Raw genomic sequence first — 24,068 nt, forward strand, 5'->3', positions numbered from 1 at the left:
CAAGGCGAACGAGATACGCGTATAACAGCACCGACTGAACAGAAGAGAGCTCAGACATCAAGCTAGCTGGCACACCTTGCGACCAGTCTTCCTCACAGGTACGTAAGGGTTACTTTTTTATTAATTAATTAATGACTTGGTAACCCAGAACTTAATTACAATTAAAACTAGTTGGATAAATAACGATTAATGTTTTTCTAAACCTCATATACTACGTGTCGGTCACGGTAGATGAGCGGTCTAAGGCATGTACTGTCTTCGCTCGTTTGGAAACCAGGATCGTGGGTTCGAATCCCACTCAGGGCATGGATGTTTGTGTAATTCTGGCAAGGTAGACATTTTGTTATGATAGTTGAGGTATGCGTGGACAGCTGGTTTAGGAGAGACACTTCCCCCACACATTCCTTATGACACTTCACAGGTCACTGCTATTTGTGGTCATTTATTTTAAACTGCAATCTGTTGTTCTTAGTCCAGTCATGCATAGGACATAAACAAAATTGTACAATTCAATTCAATTCATGTTTATTTACGTGCAATAACTTAACAGCATAGTGGCCAATTACAAAGTTAGCATGAGTATATAAGGTACAGAAAACAATTAAAACAAAATACAAATATGACAAATAAATCTGTGAATATAAATCTAAAGAAGACTGAAATATATACATACATTTATGAAATATTACGAATGTTGCTAATACTGTTAGTGACTAAATACTAAGATAAGACACCTGGGAGTGATAGCATAAAATTAATAACAAGTCAATAAATTAAAACCAATTACATAAGAAAATTAAAGTTAGCCGAGGTATACACATTTGTAGTGAATGAAAACACTAATCAAGTAACACCGTAAAAGGTTTGGTACATGCTTGTAAAATATGATTCAGAGACACCGCTCCGTCTGCAAATTTGTCGAGATCTTTACCCACCACGTTGGTAGCAAGGGCGCACCGAGAAGAGGGACAGTGTCTTTTTGTGGGACGAACGCTAAAAGTAGAGAAGTCTCGAACTTGGCAAGTAGGNACCCCCGGGGAAAGACCCCCAGTACCAATTGGATAGGAGGTTGGGTGGACCCAAGAGCCGGTCTGGACGATTTGGAAAAGAGAAAATTCTTGACCCTATCGGGACTCGAACTCCGACCCCTCAGTCTTCCAGCCTATAGCCAGTCGCTATACCGAATACGCTATCCCGGCTCTAATAATAATAGTAATAACAATAATACATTCAAAGCCTGTTTCATAAAATAAATGTAAAAAACGAAAAAAAAAACATATTTCTGGGACATGATGCCGTGTTGTCTTGTAGATGTTTCATAGTCATTCCATGGTAACCTTATACCTCACGAAAAACAATGTTCCCAATTGAAGGTACAGACTTCAAGGACGTTCACGATTTAGAGCACATGTGAGTAACTTAGTGCAAAATTAGAGGTTACACGCACTGATTTGAACTAAAATGTACCTTGCCGAAAAATATTTACTGCATACCTCCGCCATCAAGCTAAAATCTAACATGCCGGGCAGCGTTTTCTCTGGTCCTCAGGCGCTGAGCACAAATTATGCTTTCCAGCGGTGCAAATTAACAAGTTTCAGTCTAAATTTATTACACAATTTCAGTCCATTCCAGTGAGTAACTTTCTTTAGTTCCTCAACTGGATAAGAAATGTCCTTCACTGAATGGAACCTGAAACTTTATTACTGAGGTCTCCGTAGCCCGCTACTGGCTGCAATCCAGATCAAAATGATTCCAGCCCACATCCTCACGCCAAATTTCATTAAGACCTAGTATAATATGTTTCCGTCTACGCCTAGGCATTGAAAGGATCTCTCAATTTGAGTTTTCGTTGCCAACATTTTGTATGCATTTCTCAGTTCTGGCACACGTGATGTATGCCCTAGGCATTGCACTTGCATAAAGTTATGTACTTCCCGCTCAATTCCCAAACTGGAAAAATACCACTTGTCGGCTGTCTGCGAATGCTTACATAAAGCAGTTGCAACAGCACTGTATGAGGTATACCCGGAGAAACCCATCTCCTCCAGTCATACTTAGATGACACGTGTCCCACTTGATATGGCTTTCAGTCAAACACAAACGTAATATATTCTGTTTCTATAGATGACGTTTAATGAAAATGTCACTGTCTTAGAATATATTTTTTTTATTTACATAAAATTAGCAATCACAATTACATTTGATTCTATAAGCTAATTAGCTGTAGTATTCTTCGTGACGTGGAGAGGGCTTATCCTGCGATAAGTCCTCGTTAACCCTCTCTCAGGTCGGCTGGCCAATTCCTTTTTAGTCTTCGTCCTTTGTGAGGTTCCAGTAACGGTTGCATTAGTACGTTCTCATGTCCTTCTATTTTGTTGAGGTATCTTGTGCTTTTCCCTTTTATGACTTCCTTCACTAGCGGCACTTTCAGGTCTTCATGGAGTGTTATATTGGAAACATACCATGGGGCGTTAGCAATGATACGTAGTATCTTTGACTGACATCTTTGGATTATGGAAATATATGACGCCGAATGACACTATATAAGTGCATAAACAACGGGAAGAAGTGTGGCATGAAAGAATCGTAGCAAAATTAGAGCTACTACAATGAATCAGCAGGATACTGAAAAACATACCTAAATTAGATTCACTGCTATTGTCACATTTTATGAAATATCGTTAAAAGCACGGAAATTCATTTTAGTTCAGAATATCGCAGAACACTGAATTGGTTCTTTAAAAATATTGATGAACGTATCTGCAGGTTCGGCTGATGCAACAATGGCGCAAATAACGGTTAAAGAAGAGTTATCCAAAGATACGAAGTTGAAGACAGAAGACATTGAGAATCTGCGAGACTGGTTGTCCAGGCAGCCTCACCTGCCCAGTGGAATCACAGGTGATGCAGAAGATGTTTGTCTGTTACCTTCTAAGTTTTACCCAACTTACCTAATGTTTTTATTAATGTTATTATTAACATTTGAATTAAATTAACAAAATGTTATAATAATAAAATTTGGTTAATTCAATTCAGTTCTTTATTACTTATGTGCCGAGTCAAGAGCCGCAAGGCTAATTACAGACAGAGCACAGTGTATATACAAGTAATTACATTATGGACAGNGTAGTCTAAGGCATGCACTGTCTTCACTCGCTCGGAAGCTGGGATCGTGGGTTCGAATCTCACTCAGGGCATAAATGTTTAGTGTTTGTTTGTGTGTGTGTATTCGCGCGCGCGTTTTTCTGTGTTTGTGTACAAGAAGTCCTACAGAATGTCCAAGATCTAGTAAACCGAAGTGACACGGAGAGTTTCACGGAGGAAGGCCAAGACCCAAATTGGGGCTGTAGCGCCAAAGGGAAAAAAGAGGATAGTATTTACGTATATAAAATTTGTAGCCTTAGTGAAACCTTGCTAAATGACAGACTCTTTACCCATTACCTTCTTCCGGTCTCTAAGTCCGCACTTCCCTCAATTTCGAGTTCTAATTGCGGTTTTCAAATCATTACTAGGTGTCAAGAGAAGACATGACCTTGAAACTGTTGGAGAACCTAAGGAAAGTTTTTTTTTTATCGCTAGCGGGGTGGGACTAAGTCCCTTGTACTGTTGCCACTTCTGGCCTATTGTACCAGCCCCAGATGATAGGTGAGGGTGATTGTGGAGCCGGTGAAATTAGGATTGGCAGGGGAAACTGAAGTACTCGGAGTAAACGTGCCCCATCGCCACTCTGTCCACCACAAATCCCAATTGACCAGACTCGGGATCGAACCCGGGCCGCCGCAGTGGGAAGCCAGCGACTAACCGCTTGAGCTATGGCGCGGCCCTTAAGGAAAGTTAATGTAATCCCTGTAACAGTCCGTGGAGGCACATATGGTTGTGAGACGTTAAGGCTTCCTCGTTTTCTAGATTGTGGATTAAAATTCCCGTTGGTGGTAATTTCAGGTTTTTTTTTTTTGCTAGTGAGGTGGGACTAAGTCCTTTCTACTGTGGCCACTTCTGCCCTATTGTACCAGCCCCAGATGATAGGTGAGAGTGATTGTGGAGCAAATGGTGGAATGAAGATTGGCAGGGGAAACCGAAGTACTCGGAGAAAGCCTGCCCAAGCGCCACTTTGTCCACCACAAATCCCACTTGACTAGACCCAGGATGGAACCCGGGCCGCCGCGGTGGGAAGTCAGCGACCGGTGTGCGGCGGTTTTCATAATCTCATTCGTTCCAACTCTGCTCCTTTCTTTGCATCATGTCACAGACATCGTGTCTTGACTGTTTTATGTCTTGACGCATGCCAGTGTGCGGCGGTTTTCATAATCTCATTCGTTCCAACTCTGCTCCTTTCTTTGCGTCATGTCGCAGACGTCGTTTCTTGACTGTTACATGTTTCGACGCATGCCAGTGTGCGGGCTACATTATTATTATTGCATATTGACTAAACTTACCACTACAGCCGACAGGTTTCGTTGGTCAAAATCTATCGATGATAACCTAAGAACCAAAAGATGTGACTTTTACAAACACGTTTCTAAGTTTGAAAAGAAGGTTACAGTAGTCGGGCGGTGTAAGGCATAAACTGTCTTCGCTAGCTCGGAAGCCGGGATCGTGGGTTCGAATCCTAATTAAGGCATGCATGTATGGCGTGTGTATGCGTTTATTCTGTGTTGGTGTTGTCCTGTGTTTATGTAGAGGCCTTGCGACGAGCTGATCAGTCGTCCAAGGAGCTCTAAAATCTGTGAAAATGATTACGGAATCGAATAAGAGGCCAGGGCCTTGAATGGGCTGGAAGAGCCATTGAAAAGAATTATGATTCCGTCACCTAGTTCAGAATTCGTGAAAATGCAATACCAGAGTCTCAGTGTGATTCTGAAGAGTTTTCCTATCATTTTAGTTCAGTTTATAACTCCTGTCGTTGTTCCAGACAACTCTTATTTTACTCTGGCTGGTTTCTTCAACCTTCTTCCATTTCCGACTCTCATGTTAAATAGGCAATTCGACGCCTCAGCTCGTCGATGTACGTCGGTCCGGATAAAATCCCAAGTTTCATTATTGAAGACGGGTTCTCCCCTGTTTTATGTCACAATTTCAATATTAGTTTGTTATGAAAAAAATAACTTATCGCATATTTTGTCTAATGATTAGAGTTCCAGGCTACAGATCCAGAGGTACCGGGTTCGTTTCCCAGCGCTACCAGATTTTCTGAGAAATAGTAGGTCTGGAAAGGTGTCCACTCAGTCTCGTGAGAATAATTAAGAAGTTATTTCAAGGAAATAGCGGCTCCGGTCTAGAAAACCGAGATTAACAGCCGTGGGGATTCGATGGGCTGACCACGCGACACCCTCTATCTGCTAAAGCTGCCACTAACTTCGCCGACAAGCGGCGATCGTTCGGTCGGTAAGTTCGCTTGCGGACTAAAGCCACGGAGTTGGTTATGACGAAAGAAGTTTCCCTCTCTCTGGAAGCAAGCGGCTGTTGTGCCCATTTTCAAGAAAGGGAACAGTGCGTTAGCTACCGGTTATAGACAATTCACTCACTCACTCACTCACTCACTCACTCATGGAGCTGAGCCCTTCCGGAGGAGCCGCCAACTGTGCAGCTACTCAAGAACTTCCCAGAATTTGATGGAACCCTTCCACTATCCTTATCCTGAGCCAGATCAATCCAGTCCATACCATCCCATTCTATCTCTCCAAGATCCATTTTAGTATTGTTTACCCACCTACGTCTTGGTCTTCCTAGTGATTTCTTTCCTTCTAGCTTTCCCAGCAATATCCTATATGCATTCCACTTCTCCATTCGTCCTATATGCCATGCCCATCTCAACCTCCTTGACTTGATCATTCTAATTATACTTGCCGAAGAGTACAAGTTATGAAGTTCCTTATTATTTAGTTATATACAACTGAAGTATTAAATAATTTTTCCAAAAGTATTGAAAGCATGGTTGAGGGACTGTGCTACAAGCCGGAAGGTCACGGGTTCAAGTCCCGATGAGGTCATTGGATTTTTTTCAGTTGACATAATCCTTCCAGCCGCACTATGGCCCTGGGGTTTCAGTTATTCAGTTATTCAGTATAGAGTATAGAGGGGGTGGGTATCCCCATGCACCGCGACTAATAGTCTATTGTACGTCCCCCTTTAATTTATACTGCCTCCATACCCTACCGATACTGGTGCCCGCTATCTCCCCTTTCTGCCAGCAAGATCGGCCCTCTACTGGCATTGGTACCCAATAAATTCCCCATCTACCGGAGGCATTGGAAACTACTTGGGAGGGAAACATTTTGCCTAATTTTGCTCAGAGGTCTCCTAGAGACATGAGGATCTTTTACGTGCCGTAAATCTACGACACGGGACCCCACGGCTTAAAGTCCCTCCCGGAGGACTTGTTCCCTGAATTTTTCCGCCCTTAAAAATTCCACGACCTCCGCCGAGTTTGAACCCGCGTACCTTGAGTCATGAGGTGGGAACGTTACCCCTAGACTACGGAGGCCGCTTGGACCCTGGGGTTTACTCAGCCTCTAACAGAAATATGTACCAGGAATTAATTAAATAATTTTTCTGGGGAGTAAAGCGCGGCCGGCGCGTAAGGCTGACAATCTTACCGCCATCTTTGAGCCGATTTTCTAGATAATGTGGGACCCTCAGCGTCTCACAAACCTATGGGCCTTCACGGACTGGTACAGGGATAGTTTGCTTTTTTTTTTACTTTTTTATATCTTATTACAGCTGCACTTTGTATATCTGAACAAAATTATATTAAAGCTAAATCTACTGCAACACATTTATCTACTTACTTTAATCTGTTACAGTTTCTCTTAGCTCACAAGGGCAGATCCATTCCATTTATTCCGACTTTAGCCAAGCCTTTGATGAGTTCCCACATACTGTTATACTAATACTGAGAATGATATATTATCTAATTCCGAAGTTATTAGCCATGAGGATTATAATTTGTCCTCACATTATGGAAGCTCTCTTCACCTTACAACCGCACACGGCCTTCACTTCTCACAACCGTTGTTCACCACTTCTCGTAACCGTTGCCTATCTATCTTTATGTTTATTTATTCGTTTGCCCGCTTCGGTANTTTCCGAACTTTTCCTCTATAAAAATATTTTGTATCATGAAGTCTGCTGAAGATATCAACTCTGTACAGAAGCTGCACATTGAAAAGTACATATACGGAAATTCGCATTCTTAAAACCCGTATAATTTCCTTTACTCATAAAACTAAGAGTATCGATTTTAATTATTAAGTTGGTGGTGTACTGATCTACGAACAGACTATGAAAGTAATCTTGTAATTAATGTTAGATAGTAAGCTGCATTTTCACCAGCATGTTGATTATACGTGTACTTATTTCTCATGCACCGGAGCTGCCAGGACTAATTCGCTGCATCATATAAGTTTTCTTCACTGTTAGTCTAAAAGTTATACACGTACATATTGCCTCAGCTTCGCCGAAGCTCGATTACGAATAACCTTACTTTGGCAGATTTTAATAAACTGGAAACTATAAAAAGCAGTGGCGGTGCTAGTAGTAGTAGTAGTAGTAGTAGTAGTAGCAGCAGAAGCAGCAGTAGTAGCAGCAGTAGTAGCAGCAGTAGTAGCAGCATTACTAGTAGTGGTAATAGTAGTAGTAGTACCAGCAGCAGTAGTACCATCAGCAGTAGCAGCAGTAGTAGAAGTGGTAGTAATAGTAGTAGTAGGAACAGCGGTAGCAGTAGTAGCAGCATTACTAGTAGTGGTAATAGTAGTAGTAGGAGCAGTAGTAGTAGTAGTAATAGTACCAGCAACAGTAGTAGTAGTACCATCAGCAGTANCAGCAGTAGTAATAGTACCAGCAACAGTAGTAGTAGTACCATCAGCAGTAGCAGTAGTAGTAGAAGTGGTAGTAAAAGTAGTAGTAGTAGGAACAGCAGCAGTAGTAGTAGTAGTAGTAGCAGTAGGACTAATAACAGCAGCAGCAGAAGAGAAAATTATTTTAACGTTGTTACACATATTTTGTAATTAATAAGTATACGTCTTCCAATTTATGAAATTAGAAACCCCGAGAATATTAACTGAAATAGACAGTTTCCATACTGTCCAAGTTCTCCACACAGATATTTTATTCTTTCTTCAGCTAATACCACAACCAACTACTCTCCAGCACGTCTTAATATTCTCGACTTGGCAACTTTTCCGATATCACGTGACTTTTAGAATTGCGACATTTAACGTTATGTAATAGCCTTCATTTCAAACTTACTTCTTCGAGCCAAATATTTGCCACAAAACTTTTTCAAACGCCTGGAATGTATTCCCTTGTTTCGTTAAGTAGGATACCACATTTAAAGAACTACATATGTGTAGAAACAGCAACAGCAACCATGGCAAAAATAACGGATTACAACAATGACACCCTTTCTGTAATGTAACAGAAATTTCATCACAGGCAATGTAGAATCCCATGTTCTGAATAGCCAACAAATGTGAGCCCATTCCATTCTGTTTAAAAATACGAAAATCATGTAAATTAAATAAATTTTAATATTATCCCCCATCTGCAGGCCACTCTCTCGAGTCGTCTTAGTTCCTTTCGGATTTTAGGTAAAGAATACCAAATGTCAGGGAAAGCTGAGTAAGATGGAGAAGTGTGTAAGATGATGAACTAAAGTCACATCGAATATTAGGATGTTACCCAGCTGAAAGGTTTGATTTACAAGACAAGATGTTTAGCAATACCTGAAAGCGGTTGGCTCCACTTTTGTACAGCCACTACAATCGAGATAAGAAATTGTCACTTTCGGAGTAGTCCCTTCTCGTTACTACTAAAAAATTATTCACCGAAACATTTCATGAATTACTTCAATGTTGTGCAGATTCTGACAATATATTACACAATAAATACCTAGTGGAGCATGTGCATATGTACAACGGTGTGCACTTGCTTAGCTAAATTGAGAAGCTCGTGTTTCTTTTGTCAAATCTCAAACGTGTCTCATTTGGGTCAACAGATGAACAACTAATCCTGTTTCTGCACTGCTGTCAATATCACCTGGAGGACTGCAAACAAGTTATCGAGACGTATTACACAATTCGTACGCATTCACCAGAACTGTTTGCAGCCAGGGATCCTAAAGGGGACGGAGTACAACAATCCTTGTCGGTAATGTAAGNAGAAGAGAAAATTATTTTAACGTTGTTACACATATTTTGTAATTAATAAGTATACGTCTTCCAATTTATGAAATTAGAAACCCCGAGAATATTAACTGAAATAGACAGTTTCCATACTGTCCAAGTTCTCCACACAGATATTTTATTCTTTCTTCAGCTAATACCACAACCAACTACTCTCCAGCACGTCTTAATATTCTCGACTTGGCAACTTTTCCGATATCACGTGACTTTTAGAATTGCGACATTTAACGTTATGTAATAGCCTTCATTTCAAACTTACTTCTTCGAGCCAAATATTTGCCACAAAACTTTTTCAAACGCCTGGAATGTATTCCCTTGTTTCGTTAAGTAGGATACCACATTTAAAGAACTACATATGTGTAGAAACAGCAACAGCAACCATGGCAAAAATAACGGATTACAACAATGACACCCTTTCTGTAATGTAACAGAAATTTCATCACAGGCAATGTAGAATCCCATGTTCTGAATAGCCAACAAATGTGAGCCCATTCCATTCTGTTTAAAAATACGAAAATCATGTAAATTAAATAAATTTTAATATTATCCCCCATCTGCAGGCCACTCTCTCGAGTCGTCTTAGTTCCTTTCGGATTTTAGGTAAAGAATACCAAATGTCAGGGAAAGCTGAGTAAGATGGAGAAGTGTGTAAGATGATGAACTAAAGTCACATCGAATATTAGGATGTTACCCAGCTGAAAGGTTTGATTTACAAGACAAGATGTTTAGCAATACCTGAAAGCGGTTGGCTCCACTTTTGTACAGCCACTACAATCGAGATAAGAAATTGTCACTTTCGGAGTAGTCCCTTCTCGTTACTACTAAAAAATTATTCACCGAAACATTTCATGAATTACTTCAATGTTGTGCAGATTCTGACAATATATTACACAATAAATACCTAGTGGAGCATGTGCATATGTACAACGGTGTGCACTTGCTTAGCTAAATTGAGAAGCTCGTGTTTCTTTTGTCAAATCTCAAACGTGTCTCATTTGGGTCAACAGATGAACAACTAATCCTGTTTCTGCACTGCTGTCAATATCACCTGGAGGACTGCAAACAAGTTATCGAGACGTATTACACAATTCGTACGCATTCACCAGAACTGTTTGCAGCCAGGGATCCTAAAGGGGACGGAGTACAACAATCCTTGTCGGTAATGTAAGCATTTAGTCCAACTGATCCAGCGTGAAATTAAACATAATATAGTAACATCTTGGAGGAATGTAATGTAACCTAATAGAGCGCTAACGATGATCTCCAGACTTTACAAATAACAGAAGTACGCGCTAAGCCTTTTCCAGCCTTCTGTGTCATAATCAGCCGTTCCCCAACAACGGCTTTTAAAAGTGGAGATTCTTCACGTTCCCGGGCTCAGGTCCTCTTGTCATAGCTTCCCGTACAGAACTCTTGTCATCTGTCAAATGTCAACTCAACTATAGCGCCGTCTGTTCTCAGCCATATTTTCTACTCTCATCTGACAATTAACTCTATTCAGCCGTCCTGCAGTCCTCGCTCTATGGCCTCTGGACGGACCCAACAAGAAACAGTCCCGTTTCCATTGTAAATGTATTGCTGTGTGTTTCTCGTTTCAGCGGGAACTTGTTTAGCGACAGTTACCAAGCAACGCATGGTTCTTCTCGCGATCGTTCCATAGAAACGGTACCACATGTTACAACATTTAAAATAGTTTTCTTTATTAGTATTTAATAGCTTATTTACAGTCTACTCTCGATAATATGGAGCAATAAGTAAATTTGTTCTAAGCAGTTGTCTTGAGTAGAGAAGACTTCCACTGATGATATTCTGACAGGTCCTGTAGAGGAACGGTGATGGTTTTCATCTTCGTCATCTGCGGGTTGTGTTGGGTCAGACGGCCACTGTCTCCTCAATCTTCTTCTTACACTTGGTGGGCTGCTAATTTCTACAGCTAGTCTGATTTTTGTGTCCGAATATGCTTTGATGGTAGAGTCTTGACAATCTATGTATTTCTTCTATGACAAATTGGATTTGCAGATCATTGTGGATAGTAAAGTTGGAGACATACCAAGGTGCTTTAGTTACTGAGTGCAAGAATTTGGATTGAAGTCTTTGAATTATTTTTGTGTTTGATGGTTTTGTACAGCCCCATAGCTGTATACCATATGTCCATGTGGGTTTAATTATACACTTGTATAGTAGAAGTTTGTTTTCTATGGATAGCTTGGTTTTACGGCCCAAAAGCCAGGACATTTCTCGTAGTTTTAAATTTAATTTCTGATACTTTGTTTTGATGTGTTTCTGCCATGTCAGTTCTTGGTCGAGGTATAATCCCAAGTATTTTACTTCGGTTTGGACCGGTATTTGCATATTATTGATGGTAACCTGCGGGAAAGTTATGTGCTTCATGGTGTGTAACTTGCACTGATTTTGTCTGGTATATTTTGATTTTCTATATACTGTACCGCTGCTGGAGGAGGTTGCGGTGATGCTGAAGATATTGTGATGCTACTACTGGACCACTATTTGCTGCTAGAAGGGCTGTGCCATCAGCGAAGGTTGCGATTGTAGTGCTGTTTGTTGTGGGCAAGTCTGCTGTATAGATTAAGTATGGTAGGGGCCCCATCACGCTTCCTTCAGGCACACTTGATTTCAGCTGGTACCAATTTCAATATGAAATATTATATTTTATTTGAAAGTGCCTTTCAGTTATATATGACTTTAAAAGTAGGCAGTATAGGCTCGGGAATGCAATTTTGATTTCATACAGTAGTCCAGTGTGCCAGACCTTGTCAAACGCCTGAGTTACTTCAAGGCAAATTGCTGCACACGGTGTTTTCCTTTCGAGGTTTGTTGCGATCTTGTTTACGATCCTGTGTGTTTGTTGTTTTGTGGAGTGTCTTTCCCTGAATCCAAATTGGCAATTGGGAATAACAGTTTCTATCTCTCTTCAATAGTAACTTTTCAAAAAGCTTCGATGTGACCGGCAGCAAACTAACCGGCTGATATGAATTTACTTCGTTGGAGGTTTCCCAGGTTTAGGTATCATTATGATCTGGGCGAATTTTCACATAATCGGGTAGTAGGACATTCTGAGCATGCTGTTACAGGTGGTCATTAGCAATACTATTAATTTTCTTGGAAACTGTCTTAGTATTTTTCCTGTGATAAGGTCATAACCAGGTGTTTGTGCGGATTTATGTTATTAATTTCTTGTACTGGTTCTCTAGGTGAGAAGGGTTCGATAGGTAACGACATTTGACATGGTACTTCCAGGAAATCTTCAATTTCACTGTCATTATGATTTATGTAAGAATATGTAAGAACCTGTTCAAGATTGATATGTTGGGATTTTGGACTTTATCCATCGTCCTGGTTTTTTAAGATAACAAAAAAAAAAACACGACGTTTCGGAAACTGGATGTTTCCGAAACGTCGTGTTTTTATTTGTTATCTTAAAAACCAGGACGATGGATAAAGTCCAAAATCCCAACATATCAATCTTGAACAGGTTCTTACATATTCTTACATAAATCATAATGACAGTGAAATTGAAGATTTCCTGGAAGTACCATGTCAAATGTCGTTACCTATCGAACCCTTCTCACCTAGAGAACCAGTACAAGAAATTAATAACATAAATCCGCACAANACCTGTTCAAGATGTTCCGCGAATATTGTGGCATTTTCACTATCACATTTTGCCCAGCTTCTGTCCGATTTTTTTACGGCGGGATCAATATTTTGGGTCTTTTGAACTTTTCTGTTGCCTTCCAGAGTGAGTGGTCATATTTAGAGAGAGACGCAATACAGTGTTCGAATATTTTATTCCTCGCGTCTGTTATGACGTAATGTAGTTTTCGCTTTACTCTGTTATAAATAAGCCTATTATTTCTTGATCTCTGCCACCTGCGGTTACCAGCTCACATATATGGAAAGGGATATAAACTGTTTTCATCATTTCTTCCTTTGGGGTGGGTCTTGAATACCATGCTGCTTCCTGTAAGCAGGTGGTAAAATACTGACTTACCTCGTTCAGTTTGATAGGTTCTTTAATTCTTAAGTTCAATTTTATGCGTTCTTCTATATATACTCGTATATGAAAGCTGTCCAAATTTATTTAAAAAAGTTAAAACATTTTTCGACCAGCTAGATATAAATTGTATTTCAGATACCCAGTGAAACGCATGTAGGCCTACGAGAAACGGTAAATTGGAGAATGAAAGTATGAATTGTTTGAAAATTTTTCGTAAATATCTGTATGTTTTCACGAAAATTAATGTAGTTTTCTCGTGTCGTTTCTATGCACACAGACGGACGGGTGATGTAACCTTGGCCTCCGCAAGGTTGCAAACATGCCTAAAACATACAATTCCTTCCATCACAACAATTTTTTATTAATTTAACATAGTATTTTCATGGTCAAAATAATAAAGTGGATATGAGCGGGCTTCCTGAATGTTTGCATGACGCATATATACATATACACGAACACACAAACATACACACTTCATGAATTACAGGATTTACCAGAAAGGAGTATCGCAATATCCCAGGAATGAAAACAGGTGTGCCGGATTTACATCATACGATGTATTTCATCAACAAATTGAAACGTTTCCTTTATGTACAAGTGGAAAAGTTATTAGGCGCGAAAGAGTCACCACTGATCGCCAGATGTAGGCCTGCCTACATCCCACCTACAATCCAGCTCCTGCCAGACGCGTTGTAACATGCACACTGTAACATTTGGAACTGTTACAGTGATCAGCGTTCATCCATCTCATTCCTTATTTGGCTGTACATCTCACCTTTCACTAAACACCCCCACACTCGAAGTCCAAAGGCATAAGATCAGGAGAAAGAGAGGCCCACGTAACTGGTCCTCCTTTTCTTACCCATCGATATAGGAAATTCATGTTTGAACAGTCGCGGACATTGTGAGTAACATGATTAGGCGCACTGCAGCGTCCAGTTGAATAAGATTCTTGTTGTCGAGCCGCGGAGGAGCATAGTTTTCCAATATGTCTTGGAATTAATTACTTGTAACCATGTTCTCATCAAAGAAAAACAGGCCGATGACTCATGTATCAAAGCGCAGCACACATTCACTTTAGGATTCTCCTGTTATTGTTCTTCATGTTCTCTTGGAGTCTCACTGCCCCAAGTGTTACAGTTAAGCCGACTGATACTTCCGGAAATGTGAAATTTTGTCTCATCAGTGAAAACCATACGACTTACTCTGCCGTCCGTTAAATATAGTTGGGATGCGCGAGCAACGAATGTGAGTGAAACGGAGCTTACGATTACATTGCAACTACCAAACCGTTATAAATGTTTTTGTTGCTGAGTCGCAGGCGTTTGAAATCCCGATATTCTTTCTGGTCGACCCTGTAGCTCCGGTGGTTCTTTAGTCATTCCCATGGAGATTTCATTTGGCCACCATTTTGTATTATATTATACATGTACTACCTTAAAAGAAGTTACATTTTCTTCGATCACCTTCCATCACACCAAACTTAAAAGCACATAACGCACCGCTAGTTTTGCTGCCACCTCAGAAGTCGTCATGGCTACCATGTCGACATTACTGATGATACAACAATAGGTTACTTCATGCGCTATGACATATATACTATATCAAGATTCAGGAAAACGTGTCAACCGTTTCAGAGTCTGATTTGTTTCATTCTGGTCCGTCACAATAACAATTACAAATTATAAAACACTCCGTCCAAGGAGGTCACATTGGACGGAGTGTTTTATAATTTGTTTCAGAGTCATTATGGGAGACGGAAAAGGTGATGCTATAAGATTGATTGTAATCCAATCATAGTGTTAAATTTTACAGGCAGTTTGCAATAATGCCAAAAAGAGACCAGCACGGAAATGCTGTCATGATTGCATGTGCGGCGGATTTCAACCCAGACAAATTTCATTACAATGACGCCTTGAAAACTTGGTTCATGCTGCAAGACGTCTTTCTTCTGGAAAATGGTACAGTGCCCGGGTTTGTTATTCTCGTTGACTCAAAGGGCTTTGGCTTTGGACACCTGAGGAAGATGAATATCCAAACTGTGAAGAAGTACTGCATGTACACGCAGGTATGTTCTCTCACCTTTCCACTATTCACTTGAACAAACGATAAAATGTATGCACTGCGACGAGGTATGAATGTTTCCAAAGAAGTTCCCTTTCATTTTGTATTCATTTATCTAGGGCCGTGTCATTGCTCATGCAATTAGATGCCAGCTTCACACAGCCGTGTTAATCCAGGGCAACTTAATGTGAGCTTCATAGTCGATGAAGTGACACCAAAGCGGGATTCACCTTGAGTTTCTTCAGTATTCTTCCTGTTAATTATCATTTTATCAATACGCCATATTCATCTGAACCTCCCTAACCTGCAAAAGAGTTCTGTAACCTTGGCCAGGCAGCACGCTGTCACAACCTAAGTGTTTAAGTTCGGGACTTCAACTCTGGCCGGTTGAATCTAAAACACTCAGTTGAAAATTGCAAAATAAAGCGTAGCTGCCGTTACCGGAAAATGAGCCGAAGTCGCTATCTGCAAAATCAGGGGATAAGGTAACATTGCAAACTCTAGCGGAGGAAAACGAAAGTGATCTGATAAAAACTGTAAGCCTCCTTTCATAGGAACTATCTTCATTGACCTTGATTTACGCATAATAAAGTAACAGCTTCATTAAAGAAATAAAACACATTTTAACGACCTTGAAAGCAGGTATAAATTTCCTGAGAGCAACGAGTTCTTGAGGAGAGTGTTGAAGAAGACCGGTTTCAAACTTACAATGTATAAATAAGAAGTTGATGTTAATTGAAAGAAAGGAAAATGTAGCATGGAGGGCAGACTATTAAAGAAAAATGAAAAGCGATGAACTGGGTGTAAAGAAGAAAATTGTTATTATGAGGCGTGGATCCGCCTGTCATGTATAGTCAGTTAAGTGCTGGAAAGACAGCACGTAATGAACAACGACAATGTTAGTCTCTGTTGGATAATAGTGACGCTGCATCTGAAAGGGGGGTTCTTTCTAGATCATTCCTAATGTCTAAATCAAAGATAAAAGTGGCGAATAAGACAACGAAATGAACTCAGAATATTTTAGAATTGGGTGGAAAAACTGGTTTCGAGTAACCTTCCACTGACGAGCCTGGAAGTTAGGCAACGTTGCACACCATTAAGCCTGAATTGATGTCCCTCCTACTTTGTCAAGGAAAATAGGAGATTCTGGGAATGGCCTCAGAAGCATATGCTTCCAAAATGGAATGACGACAAATGAACTGTTTCAAGTTGTCCAAACTTACGGTCCTTCATCGAAATATTAGTCCGATTCAGTATTTGGAAGATAACGTCCCGAAATCACAAAGTACGTGTATCTCCATACCACTATGACCTCAAAGCAATAAAATTAATTTAAAAAGCAGCGCACACACAAAAGAATGTCGCTTGACGTGTTTCTGGGACTCAGGTTGCTGGAAGCATACTGGTTGGCATACAAAGGACTGGGCTATGGATAATCTGATAGAAAAAGAAAGCAGAACAAATGATGATCCAGTTTGGGGAACGCGATTTTGATAGTGACCCATGCAGCAGATGTAGTGAATTTTAGTTACTGTAATAAATGTTGCCACTAAGTGTACCTGCTACTGACAAGAATTATCCATTCCTTCCATGCAGTCATCTGTCGCATCGTCATTGCTAGTATTTCATCTGACCGGCTAGAAATTTACAGTAGTTTAGCGGTACAACGCAGGATCATGTTCACTGGCAGGTCTCGGTATTATTGGTAGTGAGCCTTCGGGTTATGCTGCCGGATAATTATGTATCTTCACATTTAGATTTATTTGTGTGATTATTTATATAATTGTATACTTTTATTACCAATTATGTTGTTTTGTATCAGTTACTTATTATTTTGCTACGTTTAATTAATTCGTTAATTACTATAAGCCTACATATTTTTTTATTTATGTTTCCCGCAGGACGCATTACCCGGAAGCGTGATTGGAACCCACTTCCTGAATTCTAACGCTATCACCGATGCGATGTTAGCAATGCTCAGACCCTTCACCAGGAGTGATACCTTTCGAAAGGTATGCCTCTGATATGTAAGTAGGCTTTGAGCGAACAGATGCGAGAAGACAATGGCGCCCTAAGGGACCCCACTATGCTTGCAGTTGTAACCTCTGCGTGCTTCTTAGATAAATGCCAAGCAGTAAGTCATTAATATGAAGAGTATTATCCATTATTTCAAAACTATACTAAAAATTTGGTGGGTCAGTATGTAGATACATAATGTTAATAATAATACAGGTACTTAAATCAAACTTCAGGTTCCCTTGTAATACAGGTACAATTTTCCATCTATTTAGTTCTTCGGAGAAAGCTCTTTCACATTGAGTCATACATGTATTTTGCGTTGAAATGCCTACTTTACATATTCCCACACCAATTAGCAATAAACAAACAGCTGGAAAGAAGTTTCATCCCCGATTGTCACACATTAAAATATTCACAGTAAATAAGAAGAGAGTTTATAAGCGACAAATAACATTCGTAGCAAGTTAATTACGCAACAGAATTCAATACAACACTCCTTGCTACCACACTGCACGGCGTTACATCATAGAAGACAGAACTCTTAAAAGATTAATTGTTAAATTTCCCCTTCATGTTTCGAAATTAAGAGAAGTACATATTTCTAGTAACTTGGCTGACACATAAAAATGCATTTATGCTATTAAATTAGGACTCAGCATATTCCGTATACCTCCTTCTGTACAGGGTGCGGGGGGCAATTAACACCACCAGAATCTGTTGAAAGTAGTTTTGAAAATCTTGTAGGGAGTTCGTCTGTGGTTAGTTGCTGTGAGTGCTGTATCACATCCACACAACTACCGGTGTCACCTTGTAACCATCGTGGTCTATCTCAGCAGGCTCCAAGAGCTCGAATAGTCTTCGCGTGTCAGTTACTACCTCCATTTTGGAACGCCTGAATATTCGCGCTGTCACAATTAACGAGTCTCAGTGTTACAGAAATCAGCGGATATTATTGTAGATTTTATGTGACTAGATGCCATGTTTAATTTCCTTTCTGAGGTAGGTATTAAAAGGCTTATGTATTAGACTTCTCTAAATTTAGTCCGCAATGAGCGAGAACATTAGAGCACGTGTAACAGTACCACTGGGGCCGCGCCATAGTTCAAGAGCTTAGTCGCTTGCTTCCCACCGCGGCGGCCCAGGTTCCATCCCGGGTCTGGTCAGGTGGGATTTGTGGTGGACAAAGTGGCGCTGGGGCAGGTTTTCTCCAAGAACTTCGGTTTACCCTGCCAATATTCATTCCACCAATTTCTCCACATTCACCCTCACCTATTTCCTGGGGCTGGCCGCAGTACAAGGGACTTAGACCAACCCCACTAACAATAAAAGAAAACGCCGCCACTGTCGATTAGGCTACAACGCCACCTGCTTCTTTTTTTTTTAATTCGCTTAGTGGGGGTGGAGTCCAACTGGGTCCACTCGGCACGAAGGCCACTGATTGACCTATTGTAGCCTGCCCCGGGTGATTATGATGGAGAATTTGATGGAATGAAGATTGGCAGGGGAAATCGAAGTACTGTCCACCACAGATCCCACTTAATCAGACCCGGGGATCGAACCCGGCCGCCGCGGTGGGGAGCCAGCGACTAACCGCTTGAGCTATAGCGTGGCCCGCCACCTGCTTTAATTTGCCTTTTATCAGGTTTGAAATGAAAATAAGACGTCTTCACGTTACTCTGCTTTCTACTGTTCTTTCCACCATCATTCTTCCGCCGTTTTCTTTAAGTTCTTTCTTTCAGAATTTTGGTCCGAAAGTTTGCTAGCTTTCTTTTGAGGTCATGATAAAAGCATGCAAAGGTTGGCGTCAGGGCCCAATGATTAACTGAAAATTTAGAGCTCCCCGCATCTGCTGTAAATTCTGCGACTCCTCTTGCAGCTTCAGCCAGGATACACGGCATTGCTCGCAGAAAACTTCGCGACTTGCTCAGTGGAGAGGGATCTCATCTCCTCTAAACAAGCTTGAGCGAAATGCAGTCTTACCTGCTGATGCTGGAAAATAACTCCACTAGAGAATTATCCGTTTACAAGAAGTTTACACGAAATCGCGTTAACAGGGTTGCTGTTAAAATATGCAGGGGGCACAGCACTCAGATTCCGTGGAAAGACAGAATGGTGGGAAGGCTCGTTTATTTGCTTTCTGAAGAAGGAACCCAGGCTTCATTCCGAGGAAAGAAGAAAACCTCATCTGCGGCCGATTAATGAGATTTCACACAGCAACTGCAGATGATTTCTTCAAATTCTTGAGGCAAAAAGTGAAGCTGTGAAGTTGCTCCAACAGCTTCATTTAACTTGAGTTAAATGGGACAGGACTTCAGTTGGCAACAAATTCTGGTAATCAAAAGCTGCCGGCTGTAAAGTGTAGTAAAATGTTCACATTCTACTCACGGGGGAAAAGGAGAAACAGTGACATAGTGGACTGCATGAATGCAGGTACAAGCAATTGGACTTCCCAGTGGTTCTTTATAACCTTAACAAAAGAAGGCAATATTAAGAATGTCTTCTTCTGGGAAGTGGCGCATTTTGTAAGGCTCAGTCTGTAGCCACTTGCTCAAGTTGGTTCCTCACACGTGGATTTTTCTACCCTAAAGATGAAGGCGATTCGTTCATCCGAAACTTCGGTTCACACAAGATCTACACGGGGCCACATCCCAGAAAATGACATTCTTCAGAATCACCGCCGTGAAAACCTCAAATCTTACGTACAGAAGGGAATCATTTGGAGACGTCCTTCCTACAAGAGGACTACAAGACTCCGAAGGACTGTAAGTGCATAACAACAGAACAGTTCTGCAAATTTTTGCATCAGTCCCTTTAATTTTGTACGGACTTCGAGCTCACTTACATTCCTCTGTTATTGTTGAAGCGTAAAACTAAATACCCAGTTACTTTGCCTTCGTGCTCATTGCAGCCATGAGCTCCAGCCAGTTGACAAAGTTTTTCCATTATTCGAAGTGTTACGGAAAGAATATCTGCATAATTACGGAACGATAAATCCTAGAAGAATTGGAAAACTTCAATTTCCAAAACTATTAGCTGAAAGTTGGATGAAAACTGTCACCCACAAGAGTTGCAGTAGCAGAGTTTAGATCTATGTGGATAAAACTATTTAATCCAGACATCCTACCAGAAACGAACTTCGTTCCCAGCTGTCGCTCTCGCTCACTCAGAGCGTCCGTCACTGCGACGTCAGCCGAGACCAAGAAATCTATTCAGGAAGTAATAATCAGGAACGGTCGGCAACTTATAAATCGCCTGAAATCGCTCGTTCAAGGTCAGTAGGTCAACGATTTCTCCAAAATGTGGTGCATAGCTAAACCTCCTCAGCCATCTCTAAATATGAATAGCTCAAGATCTCTTTAAGAATGAGCCAGGGAAAAGAAAAAAACCAAGCACAGAAACGACTGAAACAGAGAAGACAGCAAGACAATAATAAGAAAATTGCGTGTTTTTTGGGGACTGGTCGCTACTGTTTCACTTCTAAAGGCAATTACGATTGGATTCAAACCAGTGACTGAATAGGTATGAAAGCAGCTGCTCTTTTGTGAACAGTTTATTCACTTTTAAAGCATTTTCTGATAAAAATGTAATAATGTACTGAAGGTTGGAAAGGAAGAGGTTCGAGTTTAAATAATTATGTTACCATGTTACCATATTGTACTGCTGAAAATTTTATTTTCAATTAAATTTTGATTTCATGCGTTTTATTTTAAGGAAAACTTTAACTGCTACTGGCGTTAATATCCTTCCTGCATAGTAATAGGGCCATTTTACACTTTCTTAAATTAACGTTCCATAAGAGAATGAGATTCTAAATTTTAGAAACAACGTCTCTGAAATTTTGAAGACTGTAGCTTCTAAAAATAAAATTCAAATCAGGTTATTTCTGATAAATACGAGTAGTTCGAAACCTGTGATCCGTTAACTGAATTGGTGGCGTTATTTGCCCGCTTTACTCTACCTTCGGCAATCTGAAGCAGCGTGAACCGAGATTTTAATCAAGATGAAACTATAGTGTTTAATACTAATTTCCGGCTTTAAAATGCACCACGTTTTCGTACATATTTTAAGATTTATTTCGGCAAGTAATATTTATTAGAGTGTCACAAGGGACAGGATGCAAATTATCACGTAATCTGAGAGATGTTTTAATTAGGTACCAAAATTTTGGAATAACTTGCAGCCTCTATCTGTAGGGTATATCGGTAAGCTTTGGCATCAAACCGCCTGTTGCCACATCGCAGAATATTTTAGTACTTGACGTTCAAAACTTCAAATTTCAAAAATTAAACAGCGTTTAATTTCTTCATAATAACCCAGGAACACGTAAAATTACTCATTGCAAAGTTTGGCCAAGACATTTACAATATTGTCACGTGTATTAATGACTGTAGCCGGAGTTTGTATTGGTGAATAGATTTATTGACCACTTACAGGTCGCAACTACAAATAACTATAACACTATTGCTGATTTCCACACCAAAAATCACTCCGCACTAAGTCTTCCCAGTCTACTTTCACTAGATTTTACTTGGTAGCCACTACCCACAATGGCTCTTCCTCTGCAGTGTCTTCAGTACACGTTTCTGGTAATGAATCTTAACAACGGAGATTCTTCAGCTTCCGTTGGCCGCTGGTTAACACTCCACAGCTGAAACCTCAACTGCCAATGCCGAAGACTCGACTTAATTCAGTTCCTCTGCTCCCAAGCTCATATCCCGGAAGGTTGGCATCTCAAACTCAACTAACTGTTCCCGACTGAAATCTTCTTTACAACCACTTTGCATGGACCACGCAGAAAACTCAGCCTCTCTACTGTTGTTTACAGCGTCACTGCATAGCAGCGGAAGTTACCCGATTGTTGTGTAGGTATTCGTTGCAGTGGGAAATCTTTACCGAATCGTTTTCTAGGAATGAACGTCTATTCTGACTTCATTATTCCGGATTTCGGGCATCATGTCATAATATAATACAGTGAAGGGAACATCTAAATAATGTCAGTACTGACTGGCTGTAATCAATTTCAGATCACCAATTAGGCTTATTCCAATCACGATAAGACATTCTTCTCTCTAGGCTGATGAAGTGTAAGCAGAAAAGATGCATGTTTCACCACTGCCCGAACTCGTGATCTTCATAACGGGCTCTGAACTATAAGCGGTGAATTTTAAACGTTTCATACATGTATACAGGGCAAAGCTAACACTTTAATACGAGGCACCAAACTGAGAATTTAGGAAGCATGGCAACCTGGCGCCTGGGATTTGTTAAACGCTGGGTTAATTTGCTGGTTTACATTTGGGGGTAGTAAAGTTTACCTTACACATAACTCTACCTTTAGATTAATGTAAAATGATGAACTACCGGCTACGAAGCCCGTAGCCCTATACACGAGTAAAACCTGCGACTTTGTGTTCTACTACACGTATTACAATTTTACAGTAATAATTATTCTGTGAAGGATTCGTCGTCGGGGGAATTCTGCTTCATTTATAGCAATCCAGATACGCTAAATCCGAAAATGATATCCATGTGTGTCCATTGCGTATATATCTTGTGTAAATTGTCTACATTTGTCACGGTGATTACTGTGCTGATTCTTACAAGATATGCCAATAAAGAGATTACTTACTGCGGTATAGCATTTCGGAGCTAGAATCTTACTCAAATCCCTCCGTAGTCGCCGTTCATAAAAGCTCCGGCCGCCTTCATTCCGTCACCGTTGGACGGCCGGGGTACACTTGGTTATGGGACTGAAATATTTGCTGTTGCTTCCAATGATGAGACAGTTCGATATGTTGTCGGGAATGAAACATGAGACACATTTCATCAGTTATATTTTTGTTTTCCTTGGCACTACGGCCCCCTGTGGGCCCAGGCCTACCTCCATGAACTTCTCCGTTCACTTCGGTTTTTCTAGATCTTACACATTCGGTAGGACTCCTTTGGCGGGTGATCAGCTCGTCGCAAAGCCTCTACTTGTACACAAACAGAAAAACGCACACACACAAACTAAACATCCATGCCCTGAGTGCGATTCGAACCCACGATCCCGGCTTCCGAGCGAGCGAAGACAGTGCACGCCTTAGACCGCTCGGCTACCGTGTCCGGCCATTAGTTATAATATAACAGTATGATTACTCTCTTGCCGGTCACGGTAGCCGAGCGGTCTAAGGCGTGCACTGTCTTCGCTCGCTCGGAAGCCGGGATCGTGGGTTCGAATCGNCTCTTAGGTACCTACTGTCATGCGTGTGAGACTCGGCCTCAATTAACATCCCCCACAGAAATTCACACGATTAAATTTCCAAAAACACTCGTTTATTTCCAGTCACTAATGCCAATGGGCTATCCAGTCATAAAATGGAACTACAAACATTCCTTAGCATGCACAAAATAGACATCGCCCTCATATCAGAAACGCACTTCACCAGCAAAACTGTACTCAAGATCCCTACCTACAAGATATATCACATTCATCACCCAGACGACAGGGCCCACGGGGGCGCAGCCGTGATCGTCAGAAACTCGATACCTCACCACGAACTTGTGCACTATCAAACCGACAAAATACAAGCCGCTAGTATACGAGTCACTGCAAAGCCATGGCCATTTACCGTAACCGCAATCTACTGCCCGCCGAGACATCCAATCTCTACCAGCGAATACACCACTTTCCTCCAATCGCAAGGAACTCGATTCCTCATAGGTGGCGACTGGAACTCAAAACACATAGACTGGGGAGCGAGGCTAACAACGCCAAAAGGTAGAAACCTACTTCAGGCCATACA

The 24,068-nt window shown here is 40.9% G+C and overlaps 1 protein-coding gene across 1 annotated transcript in view; it reads left to right on the plus strand.

Annotated features, from left to right (window-relative positions):
* Positions 1 to 24,068, plus strand: part of LOC111871750 (clavesin-1-like) — a 28,816-nt gene continuing 4,748 nt past the window's right edge. The window contains exons 1-6 of the mRNA XM_023865054.2: positions 1 to 98; positions 2,767 to 2,901; positions 8,996 to 9,147; positions 10,141 to 10,346; positions 15,001 to 15,268; positions 17,166 to 17,286. Coding sequence (XP_023720822.1) covers positions 2,784 to 2,901; positions 8,996 to 9,147; positions 10,141 to 10,346; positions 15,001 to 15,268; positions 17,166 to 17,286 — 865 coding nt within the window. The 5' untranslated portion in view covers positions 1 to 98; positions 2,767 to 2,783. The remainder of the gene's footprint in view (positions 99 to 2,766; positions 2,902 to 8,995; positions 9,148 to 10,140; positions 10,347 to 15,000; positions 15,269 to 17,165; positions 17,287 to 24,068) is intronic.

This window comes from Cryptotermes secundus, unplaced genomic scaffold (assembly GCF_002891405.2).
Source record: "Cryptotermes secundus unplaced genomic scaffold, Csec_1.0 scaffold633, whole genome shotgun sequence".
Classification (NCBI taxonomy): Eukaryota; Metazoa; Arthropoda; class Insecta; order Blattodea; family Kalotermitidae; genus Cryptotermes; species Cryptotermes secundus.